The 14,430-nt window shown below is 38.0% G+C and overlaps 1 protein-coding gene across 1 annotated transcript in view; it reads left to right on the top strand.

Moving 5' to 3' along the window:
* LOC126474357 (multidrug resistance protein 2-like) overlaps window positions 1-14,430 on the top strand; it is a 202,212-nt gene that overhangs the window by 127,895 nt on the left and 59,887 nt on the right. The window contains exon 5 of the mRNA XM_050101824.1: window positions 4,259-4,430. Coding sequence (XP_049957781.1) covers window positions 4,259-4,430 — 172 coding nt within the window. The remainder of the gene's footprint in view (window positions 1-4,258; window positions 4,431-14,430) is intronic.

Raw genomic sequence — 14,430 nt, 5'->3', positions numbered from 1 at the left:
TGTCCTTGACAGAATTCCAATGTCACTGGCAGACCTCAAAGTTTTCATTTATTTCCCTTGAACTTTAATTCCTACCACAAATTTTTATTCCTTATTCAGTGTACAGATTGAATAACATCATGGATAGGCTACAACCCTGTCTCACTCCCTTCTCAGCCACTGCTTCTCTTTCCTGCCCTTCAACTCTCATTACTGCTGTCTAGTTTCTGTACAAGTTGTAAATAGCCTTTTGCTCCCTGTATTTTACTCCTGCTACCTTTAGAATTTCAAAGAGAGAATTCCAGTTAGCAAAAGCTTTCTCTAAGTCTACAGGTGCTATAAACATAGGTTTGTCTTTCCTTAACCTATCTTCTAAGATAAGATGGAGAGTCAGTACTGCCTCACATGTTCCCACATTTCTCTGGAACCCAAATTGATCTTTCCTGAGGTTGGATTCTACCAGTTTTTCCGTTCTTCTGTAAAGAATTCATGTTAGTATTTTGCAACTATGACTTATTAAGCTGATAGTTGGGTAATTTTCACAACTGTCAGCAAATGCTTTCTTTAGAATTGTAATTATTCCATTCTTCTTGAAGACTGAGAGTATTTTGCCTGTCTCATACATCTTGCATACCAGGTGGAAGAGTTTTGTCATGGCTGGCACTCCCAAGGCTATCAGTAGTTCTGACAGAATATCATCTACTCCCAGGGCCTTGTTTTGACTTGGGTCTTTCAGAGCTCTGTTAAATTCTTTTCTCATCTTTTCTTCATTTACATCCACTTTCCTAGCTATAATATTGCCTTTGAGTTTATCTCTCTGGTACAGACCCTCTAATACTCCTTCCACCTGTGCACTTTCCCTTCTTTGCTTAGGACAGGTTTCCCATCTGTGGCCTTGATATTCATACAGCTGCTTCTCTTTTCTCTAAAGCCCTCTTTAATTTTTGTGTAGGTGGCACCTATCTTCCTGTCTTTCCCCTAATGAAATGTGCTTCTAAGTCCTTGCATTTGATCTGCATCCATTCTTGCTCAGCCATTTTGCACTTTCTGTCAGCCTAATTTTTTAGATGTTTGTATTCCCTTTTGCTTGCTTCATTTACTACATTTTTATATTCTCTCCTTTCATTAGTTAAAATCAATATATCTTGTGTTATCCAAGGATTTCTACTAGCCCTAATCTTTTTACTTACTTGATCATCTGCTGCCTTCACTATTTCATCTCTCAAAAAAAGCTACCCATTCTTCTTCTACTATGTTCCTTTCCCCTGTTCTTGTCAATCATTCTCTGTTAGCGGCTTTCAAACGCAATACAACCTCTGGTTATTTCAGTTTATCCAGGTCCCATTTTCTTTAAATTCCTACATTTTTGCAGTTTCTTCAGTTTTAATCTACAGTTCATAAGCAGTAAATGGTGGTCAGAGTCTGCATCTGCCCCTGGAAATGTCTTACAGTTCAAAATCTGGTTCCTCTTTCATTCCTTTCCCCCCAGTTCATATTCATCTAATATTTTTTCTTCTCTTTCTTTTCTCTATCAAATTCCAGTACCCCATGACTACTAAATTTTAATCTCCCTTAACTATCTGAATAATATCTTTTATCTCTGATACATTTATTCAATCTCTTCATCACCTGCAGAGCTAGTTGGCCTATGAACTTGTACTACTGTTGAGGGTGTCAGCTTCATATCTATCCTGGCTATAATAATGTGTTACCCATGGTAGCTTACCCACGTTCCTATTTTCTTATTCATTATGAAACCTGCTCCTGCATTACTCATATTTGATTTTGTATGACCAGAAGTCATGTTCCTCCTGCCACAGATCTTCACTAATTCCCACTAAATCTAACTTCAACCTATCCATTTACCTTTTAAAATTTTCTAATTTACCTGTTCTATTAAGGGATCTAACAGTCAACACTCTGCTCTGTAGAATGCCAGTATTATTTCTCCTGATGATGATGTCCTCCTGAGTAGTCCACACCCAGAAATCCTATTGGGGGACTATTTTACCTCTGGAATATTTTACCCATAAGGACGCAATCATGTCAACCATACAGCACAGCTGCATTCCCTCAGGAATAATTGTGGCTGTAGTTTCCCCTTTCTTTCAGTCATTCACAATACCAGCACAGCAAGGCTGTTTTGGAAATGTTACAGGCCAGATCAGTCTATCATCCAGACTGTTGCCTCTGCAACAGGAACCACACATTTGTGTGAACTCTCAAGAGAGATGCCTCCATTGTGGTTGCACTTACAGTACAGTTGTCCGTATTGCTGAAGAGTGCAGGTCACCCCACTGATGGCAAAGACCATGGTTCATTGTTTATGAGCTAGAGTATCAATATGGCTGTGCAGATAAATTTTCTTTTTGTTTTACAAGATGCCTAGATGTCCTTTTTAAGATTATTATTATTATTATTTTTTTTTTTTTTTTGTGTGGTTAGGGAGGGGTGGAAGGGGGGGGGGGATGTTTAGTTTTCAGAGAATTGCAAACTTCAGTAATGAATGTACTGTGATTAATGTCAAAACTATTTTTAACATCTTCCCTGTTCACATATGTGATAGATATCCTAAAATACCCATTTATTGGTACATTATAACTGTACTGCATGCTGATTTTATGGTTTTATATCCTGATCAGTGTTAAGACTTAACATAATAAACTGCATGTCACGATCTGGAAAACCATTACTGCAGTTTGCGATCTGACTGCATTACCAAGCACAATGGTTCACTGTTAAGACCAGGGGATGGCATTTCAAACCACAGCCCAGCCACACAGATCTAGGTTTGCTGTGGTTCCCTGGTCACTTTAGGTAAATGCTGGGATGGTTCCTCTGAAAAGGACATGCCCAAATTCCTTCCCCATTCTGAGCATGTACTCTGCTTTACCTTATCAACAAAGAGACTTTAACACCTAATCTCTCTTACTGATGACATCAAAAGGAAAACTCACTTGAGAAAAAAATTACAAGGAGACAGAGTGGGTGGCCATGAATTACTTCCAGGAAACAGAAGTCCTGTACTGTTAAAGTCACACACACACACACACACACACACACACACACACACACACACACACACACACACACACACACAAAAAACTAAACAGCTTTCAGAAATATTTCTTCTTCGGGGAACAAAGAGCAATAGGCCAGGAAAGGGAGAAAGAAGGGGAAGGTCACTCAGCTCCCAAGATGAGAATGAACCAGCTGTTGCAAGGAGAAGGGAAAACAAAAATGAAGGGGAAGCAAGTTTTCCCCATACAGTGTTCAAATGTCACCAAATCACAATACAAGGTCTAAGAACTTCCTATATGTATGACAGGCCAAACTACTGCTTTCAGCATGGCAACAGGAGCTATTCTCCTCCTTCCCCCCTCCCCTCCCTTTTCTCTTGTTGTGGATTGGCAAGACAGCCAACCCATTATGAGAGGAAGCCGAAAGGCACGCGTTTTAGCTCACGCAGGCTGGCATGAGGTCTGGAACAGGTCAAGGAAATGAGACTAACAAAAAACGTATGTAGCTGCTGGAATACTTAACTTTAATCCATAATTGGTGAACATCGCTCTTGACGGTACATGTTTTACAGCATCAATGGTAACTGGTAATGGCGCCTTGCTATGTCGTAGCAAATAACGTAGCTGAAGGCTATGCTAACTATCGTCTCGGCAAATGAGAGCGTAATTTGTCAGTGAACCATCGCTAGCAAAGTCGGCTGTACAACTGGGGCGAGTGTTAAGAAGTCTCTCTAGACCTGCCGTGTGGCGGCGCTCGGTCTGCAATCACTGATAGTGGCGACACGCGGGTCCGACGTATACTAACGGACCACGGCCGATTTAAAGGCTACCACCTAGCAAGTGTGGTGTCTGGCGGTGACACCACATCTCTCACTCTCTGTCCAATACAGCAGCTATCTCTATTTGCTTATGAGTGAACTTCTATGTTTTAATTCCAAGTTAATGCACTAATCCTTCAGAATACAGGTCTTATGAATTTTGTTTATTGGAAATATCGAACTAAAACTGTTGGAGTGTATACTTAGATTTGTAGCTTGCAATCATGTTTTATTTTTCACTTCAGCTTCAGCTGTTCTTTTAAATAAAGAAATGGATGTTTTAAAAGTTATTATTGTAAGTTAGTTTCTCTATCCCTTTTAAAGAACCAAAAATAAAATACTGCATTTAGCTATTGTTAAATAATATTTATTAATGTGTTTGTATGAATTTATAAAGTTTCTAGCTGTTTTCACATGCTAATGCTAATCTCTTGTTTTTAGATTCACAAATGACATCTATGAGGGCTTGGCAGAAAAACTTGGAATGATGGTTTACACTTCTGTATCAGCTTTGGCAGGATTTGTTGTTGCTTTTATGCATGGCTGGTTCTTATCTCTCATTCTGGTTGCAGTTGTGCCTATCATATTATTCATTGCTATAGCAGGTGCAAAGGTAAAAATAAAATAAAAATAAACAAGTAATAGTTTCTAAGATGAAAGGAATACAGTGAGCATAAAAATGCAAGTGACAACCCACTGGACACATTAAAATACTTTCTTTCATTTACAGTGGACAATGTCAGAGTATCTCTTTATGTTATTTAAATTATGACTTGGGGATGACCAGACAGAAAGGGTAAATTTAAGCTACAGGTCAAGCTCCTCTGAATCCAAAGACTGGCATCAATATTATAGTGCTTTACATACTTGGTGCTATTGGAGACATTATGCTTTTGCCTTCCTCCAGCTTTTGAACTGATTTATCAAATAAATTTTATTGTTGTTGTTTATTTTCTGCTAATTTATTTCTATATTGTTGAAGGTAATTGACGTATTTGAGCAGCCTAGTTCAGTTACAGCTTCATGTAATGAAATCGTAGATGAAAACTTGAAGCATTATGGGGTTTCTAGCATTATTAAAAGTAATGTTCCTTCATTGTCCACTGTTCCACTTAACCTCAAGGTCATACATTGATGACTTCTTTGTACATATATAGTTGTCATAGGCCAGTAACAAGCAGGACAAGCAGAATAAAGTTGTAAAATCCTATGGCTGTTTTCTTATGACTAGGATGTAATAAGATGAATCAATGAGCAGTTTACAAGAGAAGCATATTTACACAAATATGAAACTCTGAAATCAACCTAGATGGTTCAGTGGTGAGACAATGGAGGACAACACTTCAGATCACCATCTGCCCACCCTGTTTTATGTTTTTTGTGATTTCCCTACATCACTTAAGACAAATTCTGGAATGATTCCCATGAAAGGGCATGGCTGATTTCCTTTTCCAACCTGAACTTGTGCTCTTTCTCGAATTACTTCATCATCGATGGGTTGCCAAACTGTAATCTTCCTTCTTCCTTACTTGTAGCACTGAAGGTTCCAAAGGCTTTGGTCAACAATTTAGGTGCCAAGTAAATACACTAACTTCCACTTCTTTTACGAAGTGACTTACTTTACATTCTCAGCCAACTTTCCTCACTGGTTAGCCTGTTGCTGCAAACTCTCTTTCACTTTCTTCTATGAAGTATGCTGCTAGCTACAGGAATTTCTTAAGACTCTCTCTACTTACAAAAATAAGTAGACATACCAATTTAATGTGTTTCAACTAATGACATATATTTGAGCTTCAGACATATTACAAATGTCACTCTTCATATAAATATATACTACTTTATAAGCCTTTCATATCTCCAAACATTAGAAACAAACTAATTTACATATAATAGAAAGTTGACTTAAACACCATGTCCAGTCTCTACATGAACCATAATACACATATTCCCTTCACAAGGCTAAGACATTTTTTTTTTCATAAGTATCTTCTCAACTTGTTCTTTTTTCACTAACAATAGTCACTGACACTATTGTCACAGAGTTACATAAATACTCCATGGTCCTCTTGTACGCACTTTCACTAAAACTTCCACGGATCGCCCAACAGGTACTTGTTGGTGCCATTTGGCTGCAGCATCTACATTCTTCCTGCAACTGAATTTAAAACTGCACACACAGACATGTGACATGCAGTAGGTAGGATTCTATCATCCAACACTCACATCTAAAATATCGTGTGTTCGAGACAGTAGAAGGCGGAGTGGTTCTAGAATTTACACCGAAATTCTCAAATCACTACATATCGCCCCCCCCCCCCCCCCCCCCCCCCGCCCCGTCAGATCAGACACATGATATTTTATACATAATCATTATGTAAATAAAATCACTAATAACAATATACTTTTCTTATACATGTTTATACATACATCTTTCATTCACCAACAATCTTTTTTTTTCTTTCTAGGACAATTTTTAGCTGACCGTTTCTTTATTCTGTTCTTACTTTACTTTGATATTAAGATATGAGCAGTCACTTGAGTTTCTAATCAGCTCTTCTAATATTTAAGAATTGTGTGGGCTCTTTTTTTTTCTATACTTCAATTCGTAAACTCCAGGTGTTCCTGACACATGAGTAATCTACTTTCTGTACCCATTTTTTGTACTACTTTTCCATAGTATATACTATTTTTACTATTTTAACAGTTTGGAGGAACTCTGGGCAAAATAAAGTGTTCTTTTTGACTCTCGTAAACTTACGTGAAACATAATAATGCTAGTTGTGCATGGAATTCAAACTTTCCAGAATAATCCCTATAAAATTTGTGACTTTTGTCACGATACTGTCCCCTTCTCCTAGTATCAGTACCTATATCTTGCTTGAGGGTTGACCTTATGAGAACACTTCCTCTTTCCATTGTGGTAGGTATGCCTCTTTATAAAACATTCCTATGTATACTATAATTAAGTATTCTCTGGTAAAAATAAAAATCTATTCTACACTTTGCATTCAATTTTTACTGCATCATTTACTTCCTACTTCTCAACTTCCATACTCTTAGTAGATACTATGTCTATATACTATCCTACAATTCGTCAGAGTATTTATTAAACAGACATTTCCTAATGATCAGCATGGCTAATGCCACTCCTGCTTTCTTTTTCTTTCTTTGCTCACATCTCTTCCTTGCCTATCTCCTGCTCATTACTGCTTTATAGTTATCTCACAACTCACATGCTTTTGTCTCCCTCTTTGGACATGAGTACCTTTCCACCATTCTTTCTTTATATACATCTCTTGTATATATACAGATGATGTGACTTACCAAATGAAAGTGCTGGACTCGGTAGACACACAAACAAACACAAACATACACACAAAATTCAAGCTTTAGCAACCAACGGTTGCTTCGTCAGGAAAGAGGGAAGGAGAGGGAAAGATGAAAGGACTTTTTTGACTTTTTTCACACCAGATCTCCAGTTGCTTTCTAGTTCACCTTTATCTGTCCCCATATATTTATTTTCATTTTCATTTCAGCCTCATGTTACACTTTCCACCTTCTAATACCATGTCACCCTCACAACATCCTCACAACGACCCCATTAAGTTTTATTTACATTCCCTCCGCAAACATGCCTTCACCCTAGCCAGATTACACTCCCATATTTTATTTACTCAGGCTTGTCTGACATTTGGCATTACCCCCAAAGGCCTCACACTTAAAGTTCCCATCTCTGGCTGTAACCCTTTTTTCCATCAGTCCCTATACCAGTTCCAAACTGAACAATCCATTGCCCTTACCCACCTAGTCCTTCACCTACACATCAACTCAGCCAATGAACACACCCGTCAACTCCTATCCTTAATAAAAGTCCTCAATCTTTCCTCTCCCACATCCACACAAACACACAAACAAACACAAACATACACACAAAATTCAAGCTTTAGCAACCAACGGTTGCTTCGTCAGGAAAGAGGGAAGGAGAGGGAAAGATGAAAGGACTTTTTTGACTTTTTTCACACCAGATCTCCAGTTGCTTTCTAGTTCACCTTTATCTGTCCCCATATATTTATTTTCATTTTCATTTCAGCCTCATGTTACACTTTCCACCTTCTAATAACAGAGCATCCTCCTACAGGTCAACCGCAAATTAGAACAGCATACCCTCCACCTCAAAAAACTATCCAATCTCCTGATTTCTCGGAAAGGCAACACCTTCACAACCTTTCCAGCAAACCTCAACCTCCTCTCATTGCACACAGACCCAGTCTCTCCCAACTACTCAACCTCCCACTTCCAGCTCCACTCCCTCCAAAACCTCAAAATTCCAATCAACACAATCTGGAACCACAACACCCTAATTCAGTAGCTAACCTTTCCTCCAAACCTCTCTCCCAATCCGAATTTTGAGTATTTAAAGCTGCATTTTGGACTTTGATTAAGTTTACTATCTCAGCTCAGTCTGGCACTTCTTCACTAACTCTCATGGCCATAGCTATTTGTAATTTGTATTTGCGTGAAACATGTAATTACATGCATTACAATTGGTAGTACAATACAACAGTATATAATCTAAATTTACTTTATGTTGTTGTTGTGGTCTTCAGTCCTGAGACTGGTTTGATGCAGCTCTCCGTGCTACTCTGTCCTGTGCAAGCCTCTTCATCTACCAGTACCTACCGCAACCTACATCCTTCTGAATCTGCTTAGTGTATTCATCTCTTGGTCTCCCTCGATGATTTTTACCCTCCACGCTGCCCTCCAATACCAAATGGGTGATCCCTTGATGCCTTAGAACATGTCCTACCAACCGATCCCTTCTTCTAGTCAAGTTGTGCCACAAACTTCTCTTCTCCCCAATCCTATTCAATACTTCCTCATTAGTTATGTGATCTACCCATCTAATCTTCAGCATTCTTCTGTAGCAACACATTTCAAAAGCTTCTATTCTCTTCTTGTTGGTTGGTTGGTTGTTTTGGGGAAGGAGACCAGACAGCAAGGTCATCGGTCTCATCGGATTAGGGAAGGACGGGGAAGGAAGTCGGCCGTGCCCTTTGAAAGGAACCATCCCGGCATTTGCCTGGAGCGATTTAGGGAAATCACGGAAAACCTAAATCAGGATGGCCGGACGCGGGATTGAACCGTCGTCCTCCCAAATGTGAGTCCAGTGTCGAACCACTGAGCCACCTCGCTCGAACTCTCTTCTTGTCCAAACATTTTTATCGTCCATGTTTCACTTCCTTACATGGCTACACTCCATACAAATACTTTCAGAAATGACTTCCTGACACTTAAACCTATACTTGATGTTAACAAATTTCTCTTCTTCAGAAACGCCTTCCTTGCCATTGCCAGTCTACATTTTATATCCTCTCTACTTCGAACATCATCAGTTATTTTGCTCCCCAAATAGCAAAACCCCTTTACTACTTTAAGTGTCTCATTTCCTTATCCAATTCCCTCAGCATCACCCGACATAATTAGACTACATTCCATTATCCTCGTTTTGCTTTTGTTATATCCTCCTGTCAAGACACTATCCATTCTGTTCAACTGCTCTTCCAAGCCCTTTGCTGTCTCTGACAGAATTACAATGTCATCGGCAAACCTCAAGGTTTTTATTTCTTCTCCATGGATTTTAATATCTACTCCAAATTTTTCTTTTGTTTCCTGCTTGCTCAATATACAGACTGAATAACATCAGGGATAGGCTACAACCCTGTCTCACTCCCTTCCCAACCACTGCGTCCCTTTCATGCCCCTCGATTCTTATAACTGCCATCTGGTTTCTGTACAAATTGTAGATAGCCTTTCCCTCCTTGTATTTTACCCCTACCAGCTTCAGAATTTGAAAGAGAGTATTCCAGTCAACATTGTCAAAAGCTTTCTCTAAGTCCACAAATGCTAGAAACATAGGTTTGCCCTTCCTTAATCTAGCTTCTAAGATAAGTCGTAGGGTCAGTATTGCCTCACGTGTTTCAACATTTCTACGGAATCCGAACTGATCTTCCCGTAGGTCAGCTTCTACTAGTTTTTCCATTCTTCTGTAAAGAATTCGCGTAAGTATTTTGTAGCTGTGACTTATTAAATTTTCATCACCCTTCACTATCTGAATAATTTCTTTTATTTCGTCATACATTTCTTCAATTTCTTCGTCATCTGCAGAGCTAGCTGGCATATAAACTTGTACTACTGTAGTAGGCGTGGGCTTCGTATCTATCTTGGCCACAATAATGCATTCACTATGCTGTTTGTAGTAGCTTACCCGCATTTCTATTTTCCTATTCATTATTAAACCTACTCCTGCATTACCCCTATTTGATTTTGTGTTTATAACCCTGTAGTCACCTGACCAGAAGTCTTGTTCCTCCTGCCACCGAACTTCACTAATTTCCACTATATCTAACTTTAACCTATCCATTTCCCATTTTAAATTTTCTAACCTACTTGCCCGATTAAGGGATCTGACATTCCACACTCCGATTGGTAGATTGCCAGTTTTCTTTCTCCTGATAACGACATCCTCTTGAGTAGTCCCCGCCCGGAGATCCAAATGGGGGACTATTTTACCTCCGGAATATTTTACCCAAGAGGACGCCGTCATCATTTAACCATGCAGTAAAGCTGCATGCCCTCGGGAAAAAATTACGGTCGTAGTTTCCCCTTGCTTTCAGCCGTTCGTAGTACCAGCACAGCAAGGCCGTTTTGGTTAGTGTTACAAGGCCAGATCAGTCAGTCATCCAGACTGTTGCCCCTGCAACTACTGAAAAGGCTGCTGCCCCTCTTCAGGAACCACACGTTTGTCTGGCCTCTCTACAGATACCCCTCCGTTGTGGTTGCACCTACGGTACGGCTATCTGTATCACTGAGGCACGCAAGCCTCCCCACCAACGGCAAGGTCCATGGTTCATGGGCGGGGGGATTTACATTATAATAGGAACTTAAGAATGTAGCCCAAATTATTTGACATAATAATACTTTAGATTTTAGTTTCTTCAGTAGGCTATAGAAGCACTGCTCAATGAGCCACGATTTTAGATGTTTTTTTGAATGTCTCCCAGTTATTACCTTCAGTTCATTTGGCAGTGCATTGAAGTATTTTGCTCCATTAATATATGGACTCTTTGCTATTTTTTCAGTCTTCTGTTTATCATATGGAAATTTTTTACTTGTCTAGTATCGTGAATTTCTGCATTATGACATATATATTTCTTATCTTCTACAGTTAATACTATTGTTTCAAACACATATGTAGAATAGACAGTCAGAATTTTAAAATCTATAAACAATCCCTTACATGATGTTCTAGCGTCTTTTTTGCCTAATATTCTCAAGGCTCTTTTCTGGAGTTTAAATACTTGGTCTACATGAGTTTTGGAAGCCCTGCCCCACAATGCAAGACCATATGCTAGAAATGGATGTGTGAAACCAAAATACATCAGCCTCATTGTTTGGGTATTGACTTGACGTATGGAGCTATTCTTCGTAAAACATATAGGCTAGATGATAGCCTTACAGCATACAATGTCAATTTGTTGTGTCCATAGTAGTTTGCTATCTATGCATATACCTAGGAATTTACACTCACTGCAGATTTTCCCTAAAATATTACTATCTTGAGAGTCAATACAAGTTTGCAAATCACCAACATTGAAGGGGATTATATTTGCTTTTTGTAAGTTGACTTTTAGATTAACATTTTCAGATTTTTCCTTTGCAAATCTATAATTTTTTTTACCTCTATGCAGAGATTAAGAATATAATTTCCCCAACAAAGGCCTGAAGTGTCATCTGCATACATTGTAATGAAGGTATCATTTTTTACTATCTTTGGGAAGTCATCAATGTAACATATAAAAAGGAAGGGACCAATTATCGATCCCTGAGGCACACCAAATTTAATATTACCGACCCTTGATGAATAACTTTTTAATGTTTTTCCATTATTGTGTGAGGTTGAGGTACACCATCTTCTGTTTTTTAAATATGATGTGATGAGGTGCTATAGTTTTCCACTTATGCCATCTCTGGCCAGTTTTGACAGAAGTACCTTATGATCAACCCCATCAAAAGCCTTTGATAAGTCTAGGAAAACTCCAGCTACTTGCATGCCTTCATCAATTTTGTCAAGAGCTTTCAGCATAAATTGAAGTGTTGCAGTCATGGTGCTACATCCACTTCTGAAGCCATGCTGAAAATCTACCAGGATGTTGTGCTTATTATACTGCTCTAACATATACTTCAGAATTATTTTTTTCAATTAACTTGCTAAAAATGAAAGTTAAAGCGAGTGGTCTGTAATTTTCTACTAGTTGTTTATCGTCATTTTTATAGAGAGGTTTAACAATGGCTAATTTTAGTATGTCAGGGAACACTCCTGTTTTAAGACACTATTTATTAGGTGTACCAAAGGATATGCTAGATTATTTTTGCACTGTTTAAGTAAAAATGGAGAAATTTCATCCCAGCCAGCGGATTATTTGTTTTTACATTCTCTGATGAGCTGTAAAAATCCTTGATTTCAAGTTCGTGGAGTTGATTAGGTTCAGAATTCTCCTCAGCAAGACTTCCAACAGGTACTTTATCTGTGAAAAAATAGTCAGATTCTATGATATCTATGAAATAGTCATTAAAAATGTTACTGATCTCCTGAGGATTGGTGACATCAGTATTGTTATTAGATATCTGTATGTTGATATTACCTTTTAGTTTTGTTTTATTGTCTCTTACTTCATTTACCATTGATCAGCAGGTGTTGAAGATACAATCTGAGTTTTGTATTTTCTAGTTAATCTTTTCAGCCTTCAATCTCTTGACTTGCTTGCAAAACTGGTGCTTATATTGTTTGTATTTATACATGTGCTCATTATTTTTGGTCTCTCTTGGTAACAAATACATTTCTTCCATTTTTTCTTTCAGTTCTTTGGTAGGATTATCAAATTCCATGGGTCTTGACTGTCATGCCTTAGTCTTATTAATATTTATCTTTCTGATGGGAATAGTATTATTTAGATGAAAAGATAATGTATCTAGGAAGGCAGCCCATTTATTGTTCACTCCTTTGGCTTGAAATACTAGATGCCAAGATTCATGACCAAGGCTCTCTCTCAGTTTGGCAGTGTTGATAACAGAAAGATTTCTTTTGTATTCATAAATTTTCTTTGGTTTTATACAAGGATTTCCCTTTAGTACTAATAGTTGGCCTAGATGGTCAGAGATGTGATCATTTACAACAGCAGCCATGGGAATATTTTCACAGTTTGTAATAACATGGTCTATAGAGCTTATACTAGTTGGAGTGATTCTAGTGGGTATGTCTCCCAACAGATCTTTTGCGCCATAAGAATGGATACAGTCTTTGAACAGTTTGCTTTCTTGGGAATCTTGTAACGTGTTGACATTAATAGCCCATAATAATATAACACTTATATGTTCTTGTGTGGACATTAATTTACATAATACTGTATCAAGGGATTAAGAAATAATTTAAAATTTCCATTTGGTGATCTATACAATGCAAAGATAATAATTTTAAATTAGCTGGCTGCTGTGGTCGATCAGTTCTAGGTGCTTCAGTCCGGAACCATGCAGCTGCTATGGTCGCAGGCTCGAATCCTGCCTCGGTCATGGATGTGTGTCCTTATGTTCGTTAGGTTTAAGTAATTCTAAATCTAGGGGACTGATGACTTCATATGTTAAGTCCCATAGTGCTTAGAGCCATTGGAATTTTAACTTAATTCCTTCAATTTCACAGAGCAAATCGGAGGAATACTCTTTTACCCAAGCAATATCTTCGTAAGATTCTACTAAGTTATTTGTTCTCAGGTAGATAGCAACTCCTCCACCTTTATAGTTAAAATGACAGTAAAAAGCAGTTAATGAATAATTTTGGTTTTCAAACAAGTGTATATTATCTGCAAAAATTTTGGTGTTCACTGTCAACTAGTATGTAGGGTGTAACATCTGTAAGATAGTGGTCAAAAAAATCAATCTTATTACCTAATCCCTCTACATTATAATGTAGGAAAGAAATGTTGCTTTCTTTAGGTACATTTTGTGCATGATCATCCCCTCTTCTGCTTAATAGTTTCCCTTATTATTTATAATGATGCAAATATCAGTAATCATCTTAGTGAAGGTCTTGGAGCCTAAACTGTTTAAGTGAGTACCATCTTTCTCCAGACATTTGTTGCTTAAAAACTTATTTGGATTGATAAATATTTCTCGTAGATTATTACAGATCTCACAAATATTACAATTTATCCTCTCTATATAAGTATCCCTCACAGACCTCCTGTAGATTATTCCACTGATTACAATTCTTGAAGACCTGTACAAGTTTCTCGCTGATCAGATTATGTTTCTAGTTTCACTGACAATTTCTTCCTCAGTGGTGCTGCATAGTGAATTTGTTCCTACATGAATGTAAACACCTTTGTAGATTCTTGTGGCTTCACCTGAAGATCCCTGATTTGAATTTCGCATATTGATTAGTGATTATTTAAGTGAAGGATTCTGATACCAAGGCGAATGTCAAGCCTCAAATTTCGCACATCAACATTTTTTAGTAGTGAGTCACCTATAATGAGAAAGTCTTCTTGATTTTCCTTTTC

The sequence above is a fragment of the Schistocerca serialis genome, chromosome 4, assembly GCF_023864345.2.
Source record: "Schistocerca serialis cubense isolate TAMUIC-IGC-003099 chromosome 4, iqSchSeri2.2, whole genome shotgun sequence".
NCBI lineage: Eukaryota > Metazoa > Arthropoda > Insecta > Orthoptera > Acrididae > Schistocerca > Schistocerca serialis.
Note: the sequence above shows the minus strand (reverse complement) of the source record. Positions and strands in the feature narration are given on the sequence as shown.